The following is a 19,048-nucleotide window of genomic DNA, read 5'->3' on the forward strand; positions in this document are numbered from 1 at the left end:
GGCACGGGGTGGGATGGCACGGCACGGGCTGACACGGCGCGGTGCGGCACGAGGGTGCTGGGGCAGCACCGCACGGTGCAGCTTGGTACGGCACGGAGCAGGGTGGCTCGGCTCGGCCCGGCTCGGCACCGGGCAGCAGAGGGCAGCACGGAACAACCCGGAGCGGCGGGGAGCGGTGCGGGCAGCACGGGGCAGCGCCTGGGTGCACGGCACGGCACGGCGCGTGACAGCGGGTATCAGTGCGGCACGGCACGGCATGGCACGGCACGGCGTGTGACAGGGGGTATCAGTGCGGCACGGCACGGCATGGCACGGCAGCAGGGCCCCGCAGAGCCGCTCGCCCAGCCCCACGTCCCGGCGGCTGCTGGAGCCCCCGCGGAGGAGCCCCCAGCCCCTCTCTGGGCACCCGCCCGGCACAGCAGTGCTGCCTGGGGCCCAGAGGGCACCGCCTGGGGATGGGGATGGACCCCCCCCCTAGGGCTAGGGCGCTGCTCAGCTCCTGCTTAAAACCAGCTCCAGCTCGATGCACAAGTCCATGGGGCCCGATGGGATCCATCCCAGGGTACTCAGAGCTGGCTGATGTCATCACAAGACCCCTCACAATTATTTTTCAACAGTATGGGGAATCTGGAGAGGTCCCAGTCGACTGGAAGCTGGGAAACGTTGTCCCAGTTTTCAAGAAGGGCAAGAAAGAAGACCCTGGTAATTACGGGCCTGAGCCTCACTTCAGTGCCTGGTAAAAATCATGGAGAAAACTGTTCTGGGAGTTATTGGAAAGCACAAAGTCATAGGCAACAGCAGGTTCATGAGGGGAAGGTCCTGCATAAAGAACTCAATTTCCTTTTATGACAAGGTTACCCACCTAGTTGATCAAGGGAAGCCAGCTGATGTAATCTTTCTGGATTTCAGCAAAGCGTTTGGTTTCTCACAGTGTCCTTCAGGACTAAATGTCCAGCATACAGCTAGACAAGTACCTAATGTGATGGGTGAACAACTGGCTGGTGGGTCGGGCTCAAAGGGTGTTAGTAAATGGGGTTACATCAGGCTGACGGCCAGTCGCTAGTGGGGTTCCCCAGGGCTCCATTTTGGGGCCAGTTCTCTTTGATGTTTCCATTGAAATGCCTTTGATGTAGGACTTGAAGGTGTTTTGAGTAAGCTTGCAGACGACACTAGGAGGAGCTAGACGACACGATGGAGGAGCTGTTGACTCTGCTGGGGGTAGAGAGGCTTTGCAGAGAGATCTGGACAAATCAGAGTTGGGCCATCACAAAATGCATGAAGTTTAACAAGAGCAAGTGCCATGTCCTGCAGATGGGACGGGGCAACCCTGGCTATACGTACAGACTGGGGGACGAGAGGCTGGAGAGCAGCCCCACAGAGAGGGGTCTGGGGGTTCTGGTTGTCAGCACATTGAATACAAGTCAACAGCCTGCCCTGGCAGCCGAAAGGGTACCCCAGGGTACCTGGAGGTAATCCCCAGGCATGGCACTGGCCTCTCCTTGAGTGCTGCATGCAGCTTTGGGCACCACAATATAAGGACAGAAAACTATTAGAAAGCGTCCAAAGGAGGGCTACAAAGATGGGAAAGGGTCTGAAGGGCAAGATGCATGAGGAGGAGCTGAAGTCACTTTGTTTGTTCAGGCCACAGAAGAGGAGGCTGGGGGGAGGCCTCATGGCGGCCTGCAGCCCCCTCACGAGGGGAGGCCTCATGGCGGCCTGCAGCTCCTCCACTTACGAGGGGAGTGGAGGGGCAGGCGCTGAGCTCTGCTCTCTGGGGACAGCGACAGGACCCGAGGGGACGGCATGGAGCTGGGACAGGGCAGGGTCAGGCTGGGGGTTAGGGAAAGGTTCTGCACCCAGAGGTGGTCGGGCACTGGGACAGGCTGCCCAGGTCACGGCACCGAGCTGCTGGAGTTCAAGGAGCATTTGGACAACGCTCTCAGACATCGAGTTTGATTTTGGGGTAGTCCTCTGGGGAGCCAGAAGTCGGACTCGATGATCCTTGTGGGTCCCTTCCAACTCAGGATATTCTATGATTCCATGAACTCCAGGAGGTTCCTGTCAGCCCTTTTCTCCAGCCTGTCCAGGTCCCTCCGGATGGCAGCACAAGCCATTCAGCTGCTCCCTCCCAGTTTTGTGTCATCTGCAGATTTGCTGAAGATGGGCTCACTGTGCACCACACAGTAAGGAATGCTTCCTGGTGTTCAGACAGAACCTCCTGTGCTCCAGCTTGTGTCCACTGCCTCTTGTCCTGGCACTACCACAGAAAAGAGCTGGGCTCCAACATCTTTGCACCCTCCCTTCAGGTATTTACAGACACTGATGAGATTCCCAAGCTTTCTCTTCTCCGGGCTGTACAGTGCCAGCTCTCTCAACCTCTCCTCCTATCAGAGATGGTACAGTCCCTTCAGCATCTTTATGTCCACCAGGCCCCCCAGGTCCGTTTCTGTCAGGGAGCATTCCACCTTGGGAGCTCCCAGAATGTCCTGGTGCCTGGACTTGTTCCTCCCCAGGGGCAGGACTTTGCACTTCTTGGTGAACTCCACGACGTTTCTGTCATCCCATTCCTCCAGCCAGTCCAGGTCCCTCTGGAGGGCAGCACAACCCCCTGGTGTATCCGCCCCTCCTCTCAGTTTTGTGCCATCTGCAGCCTTGCTGAGGTTACACTCTGCCCCATCACCCAGACCATTAATGAAGATATTAAACAGGACTGGACATGGTATTGACCCCCAGGACTCATTACTGGCCTCCAACTAGGCTGCACCACTGACCATTACACTCTGTGTCCTGTCATTCAGCCTGTTTTCTATCTACCTCACTGTCTGCCCATCCAGCCCATACGTCACCAGCTTGTCTGTGAGGATCTTATGGAGCACAGCGTCAAACGCTTAACTGAAGTCTAGGCAGACTATATCCACTACATTCCCCTTATCTATCAGGCCAGTCACTTCATCATAGAAGCTTCTCAAGTTGGTCAAGCATGAGTTTCCCTTGGTGAATCCATGCTGACTGCTCCTGATGATGTTCTTGCCCTTCGTGTGCCTAGAAATGGTTCCAGGATGAGTGGCTCCAGCACCTTCCCCAGGATCAAGGTGAGGCTGACCGCCTCTAATTTCCAGCTTGGAATGGGCTGCTCTTGGGCCTGAAGAAGGTGATCCTTGAATACTAAACAGCTTTCCAGGGGTCCACTCCTCTCCAGGGCCATATCCCACAGGGCTCTTCTGAGCAGGTCCTTGAAGAGGCCAAAGTCTGTTCTCCTGAAGTTCAGGGTTGTGAACGTGCAGTGCACCCTCCCCGTTGCCCTGAGGATCTTGAAAGCCCCCATCTCCTGGTCACTGCAGCCAGGGCTGACTTTGATCTTCCCATTCCCAACATGCCCCTCCTTGTTGGTGCGGATGAGCTCCAGTGGAGCATCTCTCCTCATTGGCTTCTCTATTGCTTGGAGAAGGAAGTTATCACTAACGCACTCTAGGAACCTCCTGGATTCCTTATGCCCTGCTGGGTTGTCCCTCCAGCAGATAGGCGCAGCACAGCGTGGTTCAGCTGTGGTACGTGTATCGGTACGGTGCGTTCTGGTCTGACCCAGCACTGCAGGGCAGGGCGAGCACAGCCTGACACCAGTCAGCGCAGCACACAACTGGGTGGTGCAGCGCAGCACAGAGCAGTGTGGCACGGCACAGCCCGACACAACCATGGGCTGCCCCCCACATCCTCTGGGACTCCTCTGCAGCCCCCCCAGGGCACCCCACTGGGGACCCCACTGCCTCTGGGGGTGCCCCGGCCCGTGGGGAGTAGCCCCCAGCCCCTGCGGGGTACCCCACAAGGTTATCCACAGAGGGATGGGGATTGACTGGCAATGGGATGGGGAAAAAGACACATCACAGTTGTGCTGATCCCCCCACTCCTCCCCCGTCGCAACACCCCTGCACAGATCAGAGCAGGGCCTTGGGGGCTCCCTGGCTTTTATTGCATCCTGGGGCAGCAGGAGGGGCCGCGGTCACTGCGGGCAGTGGAAGAGGTCGACGGCAATGCTCTTGTGGGGGGCAGGCTGGCGCGCCCCCAGCAGCTCGTCCAAGCTGCGGTACTGGTAGTATCTGTCCCCGCGGAAGAGGAAGATGCCATCAGCAGTGCACATGGCGCCGTCCACACCGTCGTGGGGCAGTTGCAGCAGCTCGCCCGCGTGTCGCGGCGTCTGTGTCAGGTCCACGCGCCGCATGCGGTCCCCTGTCGGCACAGCCACTGTCACCCGGTGCTGTGGGGCCCAGACCGGGGACCCCCGGTGCTGCCTTGCACCCACACTTGGCCCCGGCACGGTGCCAGCACACCCACCTGCGATGACGTAGAGCTCTGCGGAGCCAGGGCAGGTGAAGGCAGCATCTGCAACGGGGACACCCAGCTCATCCTGCAGAGCCTTCGGGTACCCCTCCACCTGGCGGTGGCCCTGGCCAGAGAGGTAGATGGAGACCTGGGAGCCCTGTGGAGAGTGGTGGAGGTGAGGGACAGGCATGTGGATGGTCACAAATGTCTGTGGGGACAGGGACAGGGCACGGGACAGGGATGGGGCAGGCAGGGACATCAGGGATGGGGAGGGCCATATGGAGACCCCCGGCTGGGGCCAGCTCAGGACGGGCTGGAGGTGCCGGGTGGGCCTGGGAGAAGTGCAGTGATGGGGGGCACTGTGCCACTGCCTCCCCCTGCCCTGGTGCCAGCAGCAACATCCCTTCAGCAGCCCCCATTCCAGGCGTGACGTCCTTGAGCAGCCCTGTGCATGGGGAGGGGGTCCCACCTGAATCAGGTACGTGCGTCCATCCCAGGCGAAGGCAGCATCCACGTCGCCCTGCAGCCCTGGCCAGCTGTGTCCCTGGGGCCAGGCGTGCCACCCGTCCCGCCACGAGTCCAGCCGGAACATCAGCCCGCCTGCAGGATGCGTCAGCCACGGCCCTGCCCCACAGCCCTGCCCCTGCCCCGCAGACAATGGCCCACAGCCCCCTTCCCCTTGCCCCACAGCCCCACGGTGCAGACAGGACCACAACCCTCTCTCCCACAGCCCACACCTCCCCAATCCCACAGCCCCACGGCACAGCCAAGCCCACAACCCGTGGCCCCATAGAGCATCCAGGGTCACAGCCCTCCACCCCATAGCACGGCCCTGCAGCCCCAGCATTGCTGCAGGCTCAGCCGACCCATGGCCCCCGTCAGCACCCCTCACCGCGGAAGGCGTAGATGCGGCCGGTGTCATCGGAGATGACGGCCTGGAAAGGCAACCTGCTGCAGCGGTCACCGGCGTCCCCCCAGGAGGCGTTCCCATGACCATGGCCTGTAGGGCAGTGGCAGCAGTGGCAGCAGGAACAGGGAAAAGGATGGAGATGGGGGGACTCCAGGACAGCCAGCAGGGAGCCTGCTGCAGGGGGGGACCTTGGGGTCCCTTGGCCACCATAGTCCTGGAGCCCAGGTGCCCAGGGTCAGGGCCCTGCAGGAGAGGAGGGGTCCCCAGGGTGCACATCGCAAGGGTAGGTCATAAGGGTGCGGGTCCCCAGGACGAGTCCCCAGAGTGCAGGTCATCAGCATGGGACCACGGGATGGTGCCCAGGGCACGGGTTCCCAGGACGTGGGACCCTGGGACGGTCCCAGAAGGGGCCCTCACCTCGTCCTGGGCAGGGTATGAAGTAGTCGCGTAGGTCACGGGGGTACCCGGGGGGCACCTCGCCAGTGACGGGGTCGAAGCGCTGGAATTGGGTCCCCTGCAGACAGTAGTAGCGCTCCAGCCAGCGCAGCGCCGCGTCGCAGGGCCCGAGCCCCGGCCACGTGTGCTGCTTTGTCATCCGTGATGCCAGGTCGAAGGAGAACACCTTGTCCCCTGCGCACAGGAGCGGCACGGCTCGTCCGGCTCAGCACAGCCCCCAGCACCTGAGCCACCCCCAGCCCCCCCCACCCCACAGTGCCCCCCCCGGCACCACCTCCCAGCTGGGCCCCGCTCACCCTTGAAGAAGAGGATGGTCTCCCCGCCACACTCCTCGGGATGACACTCCACAGCGGCGTCCAGGCCCCCGGGGACCCCCGGGAACTCGTCCCCAATGCGCCGGGGGAAGCCAGGGCGCAGCTGCCCCCCAGCGTAGGCCCAGACCTGCTCGCCCTGCAACGTGCCCCACAGCCTGAGACCCACCGGTCTCAGCCGTGTCCCCAGCCAGCCCCACAGGGCTGGTCCCAGAGAAGACCCCAGCACCCAAACTGTGGGATGGGACCCCAGGACTGTCCCTGCCAGCACCACCCACCCACGGGCCAACCCCAAGGGATCAGCACAGGGTTAATCCTCCCGGCCCCAGGGAGCAGGACCCCGGGAGGCCCCCCAGCCCAAGCCCCCCAGCCCGGGATGACCAGCCCGCAGCCGTGCCTGGAAGAGGTAGAGGCTCTGGTGCTCCTCAGGGTGCTCGCGGCGATGGATGCGCAGCGCCGCGTCCACGGGGCCCTCCAGCTCCAGCCAGGACGCAGCCAGGGGGTGGCCGTGGGGCAGGGGTCCCCGCGGTGAGGTCTCCCAGACCTCCGTGCCTGTGCAGGGGCACCGCGCTTGCCCCACAGCAGCTGGCATGGGTCCTGGCGCTGCCCCCCCACACCACCCCAAAGCCCTGCTCCTAGCCCAGCCTTGGCATGGGAGCACACCCCCCCCCCATTTTCTCCCAGGGCCCCACCTCCACCCCTCATTTATCCACATCCCCTGTATCCTCTGGTCCCCACCGTGATCTGCCCCTACAGACCCCAGCTCCCCCCATTTCTCCTGGACACTTCCCCTCCAGAGCTCCCAGTGCCAGACCCACTCCCCCAGCACCCACACCCCTCCTATTCGCCCACCTCCCCAGATTCCATTTCCCCCACAGCCCGTAACCACACTCCTGATGCCAGCCCCATGCCCCCCAGACCACATTTTCCTCCCGTGCCCCAGCCCCACACGCCCCAGCCCCACCTCTGAAGAAGAGCATGGTGCCGTTCTCGGTCAGCGCCGCGGCGTCAAAGCCACCCTTGTCCCCGCAGAGCTGGGACAGGTCTGGGGGTGGTGGGGGGAAGGCAGGTGGTTGGCACGGACCCCTGGGTGCTGCCTGCTGCCCCAGAGCTCCTGGCGTGCCCCATGGCACTCTGTGCCTGGACCCCACCCCGCACCCCCCCACCCCTTGCCTGTGTGACCCCACACGCACCTCTGTGCCCCCCCCCCAATGCCCCACGGGCTCTCACCAGTGTCGTTGCCGAGGGGCTCGGCCCCGTGGGGGTGCCCTCCTCCAGGCGCATCGGGTTTGCGGTGGGTCCTGGGGACAGGCAGGTGGGTCCTGGGGACGGGGGCGGCCCCGCACCCCTCCCAAGCGGCCCCGCAGCCCCCCGCCCCGCGCAATCCCCCCCGGCCCCACAGCCCTGCCCCCGCCCGCCCCCCGCCGCCCCCCACTCACAGGGGTCGGGCGCACCCCAGGGCCAGGGCGGCGGCCAGGCAGAGGGCAGCGGCGGGGACCCCCATGGTGTGCGCGGCCCCCGCCGCCGCCGCCGCCGGCCCTATATATAGGGGGCGCTTTGCACAACCTCCCTGCCCCATTGCTCAACACGGACCGCCCCGTCCAACCTTCGGCCGGGGGGGCCGGGGCAGGCGCACCGGGTCGAGGGGGGTCAGGGGGAAGGGGAGGAAAACGGGGGGAAGAAAACCGCAACCCGGGGGGGGGTACACGGGGGGGGGCGCGGCGCGGTGGGGACCGGGGCAGCCCCCGCTCGGGGCAGGGCAGGGCAGGGCCGGGCCCCCCCGCAGGTGCGTGGCTCTGGCCCCGGGCCAGCCCCTTCCCATCAGCTGCCCCCGTGCTGGGAAGCGCCTGACCCGGCTCTGTTTGCTCTGGCACGGCCCCGCGGGCAGGAGCCGGCAGCCCGACCTGTGCCGGGCAGCCCGGGACACGGCGGGGGATGGGTGGGGGGCACGGACCCCGCAGCTCCCGGGGGACCCCCGGTACTGCCAACCCCACCACCCCCCCCCAGTCCCGGGGTCCCCGGGGCGCACCCATCCCGGCAGAGCTCCCGGTCCCGTCCCGTGGGACGCTGGCCCCGACCCCCGCGGCATGGGGGGGCCGCAGCCGGTGACACGTTCCGGGGGCGACGGTACCCTCAGAATACTTTATTTTGTACATACAGAGCGTGCGAGCGCAGCCGGGCGCGTGGCGGCAGCAGGGGGCTGCGGGGGGCTGCAAGGCCACCCCATGCCCGCCCCACGGCCCCCTCACCCCGTGCACCTCAGGGAGCCCCGCGGGCGCTGCCGTGGGGGGAACGCGGCCACCCCCGCCCCACGCCAGCCATGCCCGTCCTTGCCCCTGCTCTGGGCCCGGCCGCCCTGGCGTGGGGATAAAGTGCACAAGAGGGGCAGCGCGGGCGGTGGGGGCTCCCGCGTGGGGTGAGCACCGTTGCCCCCCGGGTCCCCGCCGCCCCTACTGCAGGTAGCGATAGGCCTTGAAGCAGTGGTTGCCCGAGTCGGCCACCACCACGTGTCCATCCGAGGTGAGCGCCAGCCCCTGCGGCCCGTACAGCGGGTCGGCCGCCGTGTTGATGTAGGAGAGGAAGGAGCCTGAGCTGTCAAAGACCTGCAGGTGGTGGCAGAGCACGCTGTGACCCCGGCCCTGCGCCCTCCCGTGCACCCATCCCTGCCCCTGAGGTCCCACAGACACGGGGACCTGGCCCTGCCCTGGCTGTCCAAGCCCTGCCCAGCAGCCCCAGGGTCCCATCCCCACCACGAGGGCCCCCATGGGCACGAGGACCCATCTCTGTCCTGCAGCTTCCCATGGGCATGAGGTCCCTACCCGCACCCCAGTGGTCCCCGTGGGCACACACCCTTCCAAGCCCCTGCATTCGCCAGGGGCACACTCACCATTCATGCCCCAGATGTCCCAGCAGTCCCCATGGATGCACAGAGCTTGTCACCACCCCAGTGACCCCCCCATGCAGGTGCACACCCTGTCCCTGCTCTGCTCCCCGATCTACCCTGTGTTAAGTCACTGTTCAGGGCCACAAACCCCGCTCTCTGCTCAGGACCCCCTGCTGGCAATGGGCTGTGGGGCAGGGATGGGGCTGTCCCAGCCCCCCGCAGGCAGGACCCCGCGCTGGGGCCGCGCTCCCACCTGGATGCGGCTGTTGCCCCAGTCGGCCACGATGATGTTGCCATTGGCGTCGACAGCCACCCCCGTGGGGGCGTTGAACTGCCCGTTCCCCTCCCCGTGCGACCCAAACTTGAAGAGGAACTCACCGTCCGCGTTGTACACCTGGGGACGAGGGTGTCAGTGGCTGCTGGCACGGGGCCGGTGGCACAGCGGGACGGGCACGGCGCTGGGCGCGCCGCTGGCACTGCCCGCCGATGCCAGGCTCACCTTCACGGAGTGGTTGTGGAAATCCGTCACCACGATCTCGTTCTTGTTGTTGACCGCCACGAAGTGGGGCCCTGGGGGAGCAGCGCTGAGCCCAGGTGGGGATGAGGACACCGGGCGCCCAGCACAGGGGTCCTGCCCATGGGAACGGGGATGCCCCGGCGCCGTGCCAGCACCAGCGCCAGCACAGATTAGTGGGGTTAGTGTGTACAGGCAGCCATGAGGCCATTGCAAAGGCGTTAGTGCAGGCAGTGCATGGCCCTGGGGTGGCTAGAGAGGGTCCCAGGGGAGCCCAGAGCTGAGGGGGGACCCAGTGCCCCGGCTGCCGGGGCAGAGCCAGAGACCATGGCCAGGACCCAGAGCCAGAGCCCAGATCCAGGACCCAGAACCGGAACCTAGAACCCAAGCCCAGCCCCAGCATCAGAAACAGAACCCCAAACCAGGCCCTAGAACCAAGGCCTAGCACCCGCACCACCTCCAGAACCCAGGTCCTAGAACTGGAACCCGGAGCCCAGCCACCCCCACCAGCGCCAAGACCCAGAAGAAGACCCTGCACTGGAACCTAGAACCCGGGCCCAGCACCAGCCCCACCACCCGAGCCCAGAGCCCACACCAACCCCGGCCCCAGCCCCAGGTGCCGCGGTGCCGCTGGGTCGGCCCCCGCCGGCACAGGGAAGGCATGCAGTACTCACCCGGCCCGGCCCCGAGCCAGCGGGCAGCCAAAGGCATGCAGTAAGGAAGAGGGAACTTGCCCATCGGTGTATTACCATCGAGTGTACCTGCAAACTGCCGCTCGGCCGTGCCGCGGCTCCCAAACTTGGTGACCAGCTTGCCGTTGGACTGGAAGATGAAGACGCAGCAGGCCTTGTTGTCCACCACGATGATGTGCCCGTTGCGGTCCACAGCGACGCCCTTGGGGCCCATCAGCCGCCCAGCCCCGATCTTCGTCTGCGGCAGGCAGAGACGTCAGAGGGAGCCCCGAATCGCTGCCCCCCGGCCCCGGCCCCCCCCTCACCTTGAACTTGCCCTCGGGGGAGAAGATGCTGACCCAGCGGTTGTCGTAGTCGGCGATGATTATGTCCCCGTTCATGTCCACGGTGACGCCGGTGGGGCGCTGCAGCTGGCCCGGGGAGCGGCCCCGCACGCCGAAACGCAGCCGGAACTGCCCCTCGTTGGAGAACACCTGGGGAGCCGGGGGGGGGCTCAGCCAGGGCGGGGGCCGGGGCCCGCGGCAGCGCCACTAGCTCCTACCTGCACGCACTGGTTATTGCTGTCGGCCACCACGATGCGGCCGGCACTGGAGGTGGAGATGCCCTGCAGGTTGGTGAACTCGCCCTTCTCCCGGCCGCGGCTCCCTGTGGGGGGGACACGCAGCCGTCAGCGGCGCCCCCCGCGCCTCCCGCGGCCCCGCCGCCACCACGGCTCACCGACACGGAAGATGAGCTCGTCCTCGATGGGGTTCTCCTTCTTCTTGCCGCTGCTGTACATGCTGGAGGGGCGCCGGACGGCCTTCTGCCGGATGTGTCCGCTGCTGGGAGACTTCACGCGGCGCTTGACGTCGTCCGGGGAGGGGGGCACGTCGCAGGCCTTGACGGCACGGACGCGGAAGGGGCTGCCGCGGATGGGCTGCCCGTAGAGCAGGATGGAGAGCATGAAGTCGCCCTCGGCACGCGGTGTGTACAGCAGCTCGTAGGTGCCGTTCTTGTTGTCCAGCACCTCGCTCTCAGCCACGCTGCCGTCCGGCCCCGTCACCTGGAAGCGCAGGCTGGCGCTGCCGCTGCGCACCAGCTCCCCGTCCTTGTCCTTGGTGGTGACGCTGAGCGAGGCGGGCTGTCCCACCACCGCGTGCCGCAGCCCCTCGCCGGTGGCCACCGTCTTGTGCGCCGTGGCGCTGGTGGTGATGAGCACGCCCAGGTTGAGGATGGACTTGCGGACGCCGTCGGTCTCCACCACGTAGTCCAGCTGGTCGTTCTCGTGCGGGTGCTCAGGGAACTCCTGGCTGGCCAGCTCGCTCAGCCGCTCGCTCATCTGTTTCTTCACAAGCAGCACCTCGGGCGCCGTGCCGTGGTGCAGCGCCTGCTCGGTGAAGGCGCAGCTGCTGAGGATGTTCTCCTGGCCCTGGCGCAGCGCGTCCAGCTGTGCCTGCAGCACCTGGGGACACGGCAGGGTCACCGGCAGCCACGTCCCTGCAGGTGCCGTGCCGTGACAGTGGCGGCTCGGGGGAGCACGGCAGGGGCAGGCAGCGCTACCTTCTGCTTGGCCCCGCAGATGGCCTCCAGGTCCCGCACCAGCAAGCCCTTACGCTGCTGCAGAGCCTTCTCCAGCTCCTCGAAGGTGCTGCCGATCTCGGACACGGCCTCGTTCTTGCGCTCCACCAGCTGCTGGCTTATTTCTGACACCAGCCCAATGGCGGCTGCCAGCTGCGGGAGCCTGCAGAGCCGGGGCTGGGCACAGGTACGCGGCCGGGGACCCCGGGGCCCCACTCCCCCCACCATGCCCCCCCCCCAGTACCCCCCTACCTGCCCCTGATGGCCTCCAGCTGCTGCTGCAGGGCCGCCTTGTGCTGCTCCACCACGTCGCGTAGCGGCACCGTGACGTGCTCCCGGTGCTCCCCTTCCGTGCACTCGTGGCACATGGCTGTCTCGCAGGACTCGCAGTAAAACTCCATCACCTGCGGCACCGGCACTCAGGGCCCCCCATCACCGGCACCCCCTGCCCCCCCACCCCGCGACCCACCTTGCCCTCGTGGTTGGGGCAGGAGAGGGGCTGGCCGGTGACGGCGCTGACGGGGTCCAGCCCCTGGCCAGGGTGGGGGCCACGGCTGTCAGGGTCGCGCTGCAGCACCTCCATCAGGTTGGTGATGAAGAAGTTGTTCTGCAGGGCCGCGACGCCCCGCTCGGGCAGGATGGAGGTCTGGCGGCAGACGGGGCAGGAGAGGGTCAGGCTCTGGGGCGGGATATAGTTCTGGAGACACCTGGGGCAGAACGGGGACAACGAGAGGGTCAGGGCCACCACCACGCAGGCGCGGGGCAGTGTGTGGGGCAGCGGGATGGGGCTGGGCAGACAGACAGGGGCCAGGTGGACGGACATGGGGCTGTGCCATGGTGCACGGAAGCACACAGGGCAGAAGGCAGGGATGGGGCTGGGGACAGACGGAGGGATGGGGGCTGTGCCAGCATGCACTGGGGAGCATAAGGTATGAAGAGAAGAAGGGACTGGAAGGGCAGACAGCAGGACAGGCAGATGGGGAGCTGCACCGCAGTGCCTCAGGGTGCACAGGACAGGGGCAGAGGAAGGGGTTGGGGGAACAGACAGACACGAGGCAGAAGGATGGACACAGGGGCTATGCCACAGTGCATCAGGGTGCATGGGGAGAGGGCTGGGGTATCAGACAGACAGCAGGACAACTGGGGATGAGGGGGGCACAGCGCTGCAGTGCCAATGGAGAGCTGGCCACTGGACCCCAACATGGGGCCAGACCCACAGACAGACAGAGATGGGATGGGATGGGATGGGATGGGATGGGACCATGAGGGCAGGGACAGGGAAGCGCCAGGTGCTGGCAGGGGCCTGGAGGGCACAGAAAAAGCAGACATCAGAACAGAGCCCCCATCCATGCCGCAGCCCCCCCCTCCAGCCAGACCCCGCACTGTGGGGCAGAAACAACCCCACTGCCCATGGGATGAGAGCTCTGGGGGCAGCGTGGCCCCCGCCTCCAGGTGGGGGGCTTTCACCCCATCTTGCATTCGAAACGTGCAGTGGGGCTCTGCTCCCCCCGGCTGATGGGGGGCAGGCATCCTGGGGGCATGGGGTGTCCTGGGCAGTGCACGGGGAGCTGCAGTGCAGAGCAGTGAGGGTGCAGGGGCACGGGGTGCTGCACAGCAGTGCACTGCAGGGGTGCAGCGGGCAGTGCAGTGGGGCACAGCGCGGATGCCACGGGGGCATGGTGGGGATGCAGCCTGAAGGCAGCATGGATGCGGCAGGGGGCAGTGGGAACGTAGTGCCGTGCAGCTTGGGGGCAGCGGGGATGCAGTGGGACAGAGCAGCCCCAGCTCAGGTCCTGCGGGAGCCGCGGGAGGGGGGTGCAGGGGATGCAGCTGGGCACAGCGCGGGTGCAGTGAGGGCGCTGCAGGTACATGCATGCAGCACGAACGCTACGGGGCGCAGTGACCCAGCCAACCTGCAGGAGGTGCAGTGGGGGAAGCAGCCGGTACAGACGGATGGGGTACGGCAAGGGGGTGCAGTGGGGCTCGGGGTGCAGCACAGACACAGCTGGATGCAGTGGGGGCACAGCGGGGATGCAGTGGGGCCCCGGCAGCAGGCGGGGGTGCTGCAGTGGGGAGCATTGGGATGCAGGGGGCCCATCAGGGTCTGGACACCCAGAGCAGGCACTGGGGGTGCAGTGGGACCCCGGTTCAGCTCTGTCAGGAGGTTTGGGAGGGAAAGTGCTTCAGGAGATGCAGCGCAGCACACGGTGAGTGCCGTGGGTAATGCAGTGTGCTGCAGGGGGGAAGCATCAGGGCACAGCAGGGAGCAGTGGGCATGCTGTGAGGGACGCAGCAGGGATGCAGTGGGCACAACAGGGATGCTGTGGGGGTGGGGTTTGGGGGCAGCAGGTCAGAGGGGATGCAGTGGGGATGCAGTGTGGGTGAAATGGGTGCACAACAAGGTGCAGCAGGGACGCAGCAGCACACAATGGGGATAAAGGGGGGTGCAGTGGGGATGCAGTTCGGGGTCAGCAGGGCACAGCAGGGATGCAGCAGGGATGCACCAAGACGCAGCAGCGATGCAGTGGGGCACAACGGGGATGCAGCAGGGATGCCATGGCATGCGGCACAGCACCTTGTGGGTGCAGTGGGGCACAGAGGGGACACGGCACGACTGCAGTGGGGAGTGCCAACCCCGCGGTGGGGTGTGGACGGGCACCGTGGGGCAGGGCCTCACCTCTCGCAGAAGGTGTGCAGGCAGGGCAGCACCTTGGGGTTGCGGTAGCGGTCGAGGCAGATGCTGCACACCAGGAACTGTTTGTCAATCTGCCGCACCACCGGGCTGGCGCTGGCCTCCCGCTTCGCCATGGCGGCGTTCCCGCGGCCCCGCGGCGCTCAGCCTGGAGGCGGGGGTGGTCAGGGGGTCAGCAGCCCCACGCCGCCCCCAGCCCCACACCGGCCCCGTGGGCTGGGCGCGCAGCGTGCGCTCACCCCGCAGGGCTCGGGGGCGGCCGCAGCCCTCGCCCCACACACCATGGGGCAGGCAAGGACGAGCAGGGCCCCCCCCCCCCCTCCCACCCCAGGCACAGCGCCCCACGGCCGAGCCCCACAGCACGGTGCCGGGGGGGGCAGCGGGCTCCCCCCCTCCACCGAGCGCTGCCCCCCACGCAGAGCACCCACCCACCCCCCCGCCCGCCCCACGGAGCCCCACGGGCCGCCCCCTCCCAGCCTCTCCGGGACCGGGGCCCTGGGCCCACGCCCGGCACCTTCGCGCCCCACCAAGGACAGCGCCGCCCCCCCCGCCCCACGGGTGCCCGACCCCACGCGGGGGGGGGGTCCCGGCACGCACCCTCTGCGCTGCCCCCGCCCCGCTCCGAGGCTCCGCGTCCGCCCCGCGCTCCCCGCGCCCCGCGGGGCCCCCCACGCGCGCCCCCCCCCCACGGCGCCGCCCGCCCCCCCCCCCCCCCGCCCCGCCCCCGCTCACGGCGCTGCGGCGGCCCCACGGCTGCAGGCCCCGGCGCGGCCCCGCCCCGACGGCCATTGTGCGGGCCCGGCACCCCGACGTCACCGCCCGCCCGCCCCGCCCCGGGGGGGGCACGGGGGGCACCGGCACCGGGATGGCGCGGGCCCGGCCCTGCCCCCCCACCCCCCTCACCCCGTGCCCCCCCCCGGGGCCTCTCCTCACCCCCTGCCGCGCTCGCCCCCCCGCCCTCCCCACGCGTGGCGGCGCCGCCCCGCATCCCCTCGCAGGCCGCCCCCCGTCCCCACCCGTGCCAGCGCCGTCCCGGCCCCACCCGTGCCAGCCGCGTCCTGCCCCCCCCCGCCCCGCCCCTCGGCCCCGCTGTCACCTTCAAGCCCGGCTCGGCTCGGCTCGGCTCAGCCCCCGCCGCGGGCAGCCGGTGCCGGGCGGGCGGCAGGGCGCATCGCCGCGGCTCGGCTCGGCTCGGCTCGGCCCCGCGCGGCAGGGACTGCGCCAGGGCTGGGCACGGTCCGCAGCCGCATCTGCCGGAGCGGCCCGCACCACTGCGGGGGGGGGGGGGGGGCGCCCGGCACCGCGGCCTCGCGCGGGGATCCCCCCCCGGGACCCCCCCCCCCGGGGCGGGCGGCGGGCCGGGGGCGCTGTGCGGCGCGCCGGCGCCACGCGGGGTCCGCGAGGGGGGTCCCCACGCGCCGCCGTGGGAAGACCCGCGGGAACGCCCCCCCCCGCCTCCCCCGCCACGAATGGTCGCGCCCGGGCTGTGGCTCTGCAGTGGGGGGGCTCCGGGCGCGCCCCCCCCCCGCATCCCGGGGGTACCCGGCTGTCGCCACGGCAACCGCATCCCGCCCCGACAGCAGCCCCGAGCGGGGGCGCCGCCGAAGAGGGGGGTGCGCGCCCCCCGCCCCGGGGCCGGAGCCTGCTGCTGGCCGCGGGGGGGGGTCGCGCAGCCCCGCCGTGCTGGGGGGCGCGGCGCCCCCCTGCCCCCCCCGCCGCCCTCCTGCCCCGGCCCCCCGCGGGGCGCAGCAGCGCCGGGAGCGCCGCGGTGACCCCGCTGCTCCCCCCCCCGCTGCCACCGCCCCCCAGCTCCTCCGCGCCGCTGCCGCTCACCTTTGCGGCGGAGCCATGCAGGCACGGCCAGGTCCTCGCCGGTGGGGCCGGGAGAGTCCCCAGCCCCGGGACCTGGCGCTGCAGGTGCCGGCCGATGGCGAGGAGCGGGGAGCGGGCGGGCGCGGGGTGGTTCAGTGCGTGGGCTGCTGCCCCAGTGCCATGGGTGCTGCTGGGGCCGATCCCCACCAACACCTCTGCGCCGCGGCCCAGGCCTGGGGCTGCCCAGGCCTCCGCAGAGGAACCGGCTGGGCGGCATTCCCACCGCGCCACCAGCACGGCACCGCCACCGCCACCACCGCCGCCCTGCCGTTGTCCCCACCACCCGTGCTGCCCCACACGGCAGTGCCATCGACTCAGCCCTGGGCCCTCTCCTGCTGAACATCTTCAGCAATGGCCCAGTGCAGGCAGTGCCCACTCGTGAAGGTTATGGGTGACACCGGGCTGGGGAAACTGCACCAGGGTGACACCGGGCTGGGAAAAACATCACCAGGGCAAGACTCCACCCCAAGAGCCTTGAGCAGGCTGCAGGAAAGGGCCAACAGGAACGGCGTGATGTTCGGTAGGGACTAGTCCAAGTCCTGCTTCAGGAAGGACATGGCCCTGCAACAGCACCGGCCAGGACTGCCCAGCTGGGGAAAATGCCCTGGGGAAAATGTTCTGGGGGTCTTCATGGGCAGCAGGCAGGATGAGGAGCTGCAGGACACCCTGGCAGCAAGAAGAGCCTGGCAGCACCCAGCCCGTGTGTATGGGGGCACAGACAAGAGGCCGGGGGGGATCAGCCCCCTCTCCACTTGTTAAACCGCATCTGGACACTGCTGTGAGTTTTGGGCCCCCAGCACATGAAAGACCTCAACAAACCACCCCAAGTTCAGGGCGGAGTGCAGGGGGGTGGTCATGAGCTGAACCTGTCTAAACATCAGGAAGCACTTCTCTGCTGAGGAGGTGATGAAACCCAGGCCTGTGGCATCTCCTGCCTCAGAGATCTTCACAAGCTGCCTTGAAATGGTCCTGGGCAGCCTGCTCTAGGTGGCTCTGCTTCAGCAGGGGTTGGGCCAGATGACCTTCAGAGGTCCCTGCCAACCTCAACCATTCTGTCATTCTGCAATGCTGTGAGCACTTGGCCTGTGAGGATGGACCTGAGGAGAGACTGAGGCTTGCTCAGCCTTCAGGAGAGAAGCTTCCAACCTAGCAGCAACCTGATGGCTCCTACAGGGAGGTTACTGAGGAGCCGGAGCCAGGCTCTGCACAGTGCTGCAGGCTGGAGAGCCCACAGACAAAGGCAGAAATGTGAGTTTCAGGCTGGATCTTGGGAAAGGCTTTCCCACGAGGACTGTCCGGGACTGGAGCAGGTTGCCCAGCGAGGCTGTGCAGCCTCCATCTGCGCAGGTTTTCAAGATGCTGCTGGATAAAGCCATGAGCAGCCTGGTCTGACCCCACAGCTGCCCCTGCAGGTGGTTGGACCAGAGGCCTCCCGAGGTCTCCAAGCCCCCCGCACTGTTTCTCTGCCCAGGTTCCAGATGCCCCCAGCCCCCTGCCCAGCCCCTGCACCCTTTACCCTCTGGCCACCTCCGAGTGCTGCTGGGGGTCCCCGAGTGCCCCCCTTCCCTCTCCCCCCCCGCAGCCGGGACAGCAGCGTGGGGGCGGGAGGGGGCAGAGGGAGGCGGCCGGGATGGGGCGGGGGGGGCGCCCCCAGCTGCCCCGCACGGCCTGGCACGGCCGGGGCACAACAAAGGGCGCAGTGAGCGGGGGAGCGCAGCTGGGCCGGGGGGGCGCGGCCGGGCACGAGGAACGCCCGCGGGGCTGCGCCGCGCTGACAGCGGCCGGGCGGGGGCCGGCAGCGGGCGAGGGGGCTGGGGGAGAGCAGGGGGGGGTCCCACAGCGGAGGGGGGGTCCCACAACGTTTATTGACACTCGGAAAGGAGACGCGCGCGGAGAAGGATAAAACCCGGTCGGCTCGGGGTAGGCGCCGGCAGCCCCCGGCTCCCGCCGGGCCCTCAGCTGGGGGGGGCCCCGCGCGCCCGCCCCGCCGCCAGGCGCCGCAGGAAGCCGAGCAGCGCCGAGCCCTCGGAGGGGGCAGCGCGGGCCGGGCCGGGGGCGCCGGGCCCCTTCCGCTGGAAGAGCCCGGCCAGGCCGAAGAAGGGCGCGGGGGCTGGGGCGGGCGGCTCGGGCGGCCGGGGCTCGGGGCCCCCCCGCGGCTCGGGCAGCGCGGGCAGCTCGGGGGCCGTGTGGCGCCGCTGCAGGGCCGGGGGGGCGGCGAAGGGCGGCGGCAGGGCGGGGAGCGGGCGGGGGGCGCCCGGCTCCGCGTCCCGCGCCGAGCAGGAGGCGACGGAGCGGCGCTTCTGCCGCTGGAGCTCCAGCTGCTGCCGCCGCCGCCGCGCCTGCTCCCGCGCCCGGTTCTCCTGCGGGGGGGGGGGGGGGGGGGGCGGGCGGCGTCAGGGCGCGGCGGGGGCCGGGGGGCGGCGGCGCGGGGCGGGCGGGGCGGGCCGGTACCTGCACGGCGCCGAGGAAGCGCCCCGCGAAGCCGTGCAGCACCGCGCACAGCTCCTGCAGCCCGCCCGGCGCCGCCTCCTCGCAGTAGAAGTCGAGCGCGGCGGCCGCGGTGCGGTGCAGCCGCTCCATCGCCGCCCGCGTCCCGCGCAGCTCCTCCTCGGCCGCCCGCAGGAACGGCGGCAGCCGCGGCCCCAGCCCCGCCGCGCCCAGGCTCCGCGCCCCGGCCAGGCGCCCCGCCAGCCGCCGCAGCTCCCCCTCCACCTCCGCCTGCTCGATCCTGCGGGGCGCGGGACGCCCGTGGCACGGCCCCGCCTCGCCCCGCGCCCGGTGCCGGCCCCACGCGGACCGCGCCCGTCCCGGGGCAGGGCCCACGCGCGTCCCGGGAACCGGGA

General features: G+C 68.7%; 2 protein-coding genes across 4 annotated transcripts; both read right to left on the reverse strand.

Moving 5' to 3' along the window:
• Window positions 1–3,997: 3,997 nt before the first annotated feature.
• On the reverse strand, window positions 3,998–7,498 carry HPX (hemopexin). The gene is made up of 10 exons (XM_032208086.1): window positions 7,434–7,498; window positions 7,225–7,295; window positions 6,959–7,039; window positions 6,392–6,546; window positions 5,980–6,133; window positions 5,645–5,857; window positions 5,210–5,317; window positions 4,787–4,917; window positions 4,330–4,474; window positions 3,998–4,224 (listed from the first exon to the last, which is right to left on the reverse strand). The coding sequence occupies exons 1-10, from the start codon at window positions 7,496–7,498 to the stop codon at window positions 3,998–4,000; spliced, it is 1,350 nt and encodes a 449-aa protein (XP_032063977.1).
• A 624-nt stretch (window positions 7,499–8,122) lies between these two features.
• TRIM3 (tripartite motif containing 3) lies at window positions 8,123–15,532 on the reverse strand. Of its 3 annotated transcripts, none has more exons than XM_032202535.1 (12): window positions 15,430–15,532; window positions 14,319–14,481; window positions 12,111–12,348; window positions 11,894–12,045; window positions 11,624–11,804; window positions 10,802–11,525; window positions 10,626–10,729; window positions 10,390–10,557; window positions 10,154–10,322; window positions 9,378–9,448; window positions 9,132–9,272; window positions 8,123–8,597 (listed from the first exon to the last, which is right to left on the reverse strand). In XM_032202535.1, exons 2-12 carry the CDS (start codon window positions 14,447–14,449, stop codon window positions 8,445–8,447), a joined length of 2,232 nt encoding a protein of 743 aa, XP_032058426.1. In that variant the 5' UTR covers window positions 14,450–14,481; window positions 15,430–15,532; the 3' UTR covers window positions 8,123–8,444. The 3 variants fall into 3 exon arrangements, with proteins under 3 accessions (XP_032058426.1, XP_032058410.1, XP_032058418.1); XM_032202519.1 differs by having other exon boundaries at window positions 10,142–10,322; XM_032202527.1 differs by lacking the exon at window positions 15,430–15,532 and adding an exon at window positions 15,066–15,086 and having other exon boundaries at window positions 10,142–10,322.
• Between the last annotated feature and the right edge of the window lie 3,516 nt (window positions 15,533–19,048).

Source organism: Aythya fuligula, chromosome 1 (genome assembly GCF_009819795.1).
Source record: "Aythya fuligula isolate bAytFul2 chromosome 1, bAytFul2.pri, whole genome shotgun sequence".
Taxonomy (NCBI): Eukaryota; Metazoa; Chordata; class Aves; order Anseriformes; family Anatidae; genus Aythya; species Aythya fuligula.

Excerpts from the sequence above, each read along its gene's own strand:
- HPX (XM_032208086.1), bottom strand. The coding sequence starts at position 7,498 with ATGGGGGTCCCCGCCGCTGCCCTCTGCCTGGCCGCCGCCCTGGCCCTG. Across the intron at positions 7,040-7,224 it reads GCCCCTCGGCAACGACACTG|ACCTGTCCCAGCTCTGCGGG; the intron begins GTGAGAGCCCGT and ends CACCACCCCCAG. Across the intron at positions 4,475-4,786 it reads GACGCACGTACCTGATTCAG|GGCTCCCAGGTCTCCATCTA; the intron begins GTGGGACCCCCT and ends CACTCTCCACAG.
- TRIM3 (XM_032202519.1), bottom strand. The coding sequence starts at position 14,449 with ATGGCGAAGCGGGAGGCCAGCGCCAGCCCGGTGGTGCGGCAGATTGAC. Across the intron at positions 12,349-14,318 it reads CTGCACACCTTCTGCGAGAG|GTGTCTCCAGAACTATATCC; the intron begins GTGAGGCCCTGC and ends GTTCTGCCCCAG. Across the intron at positions 12,046-12,110 it reads GCCCCAACCACGAGGGCAAG|GTGATGGAGTTTTACTGCGA; the intron begins GTGGGTCGCGGG and ends CCGGTGCCGCAG.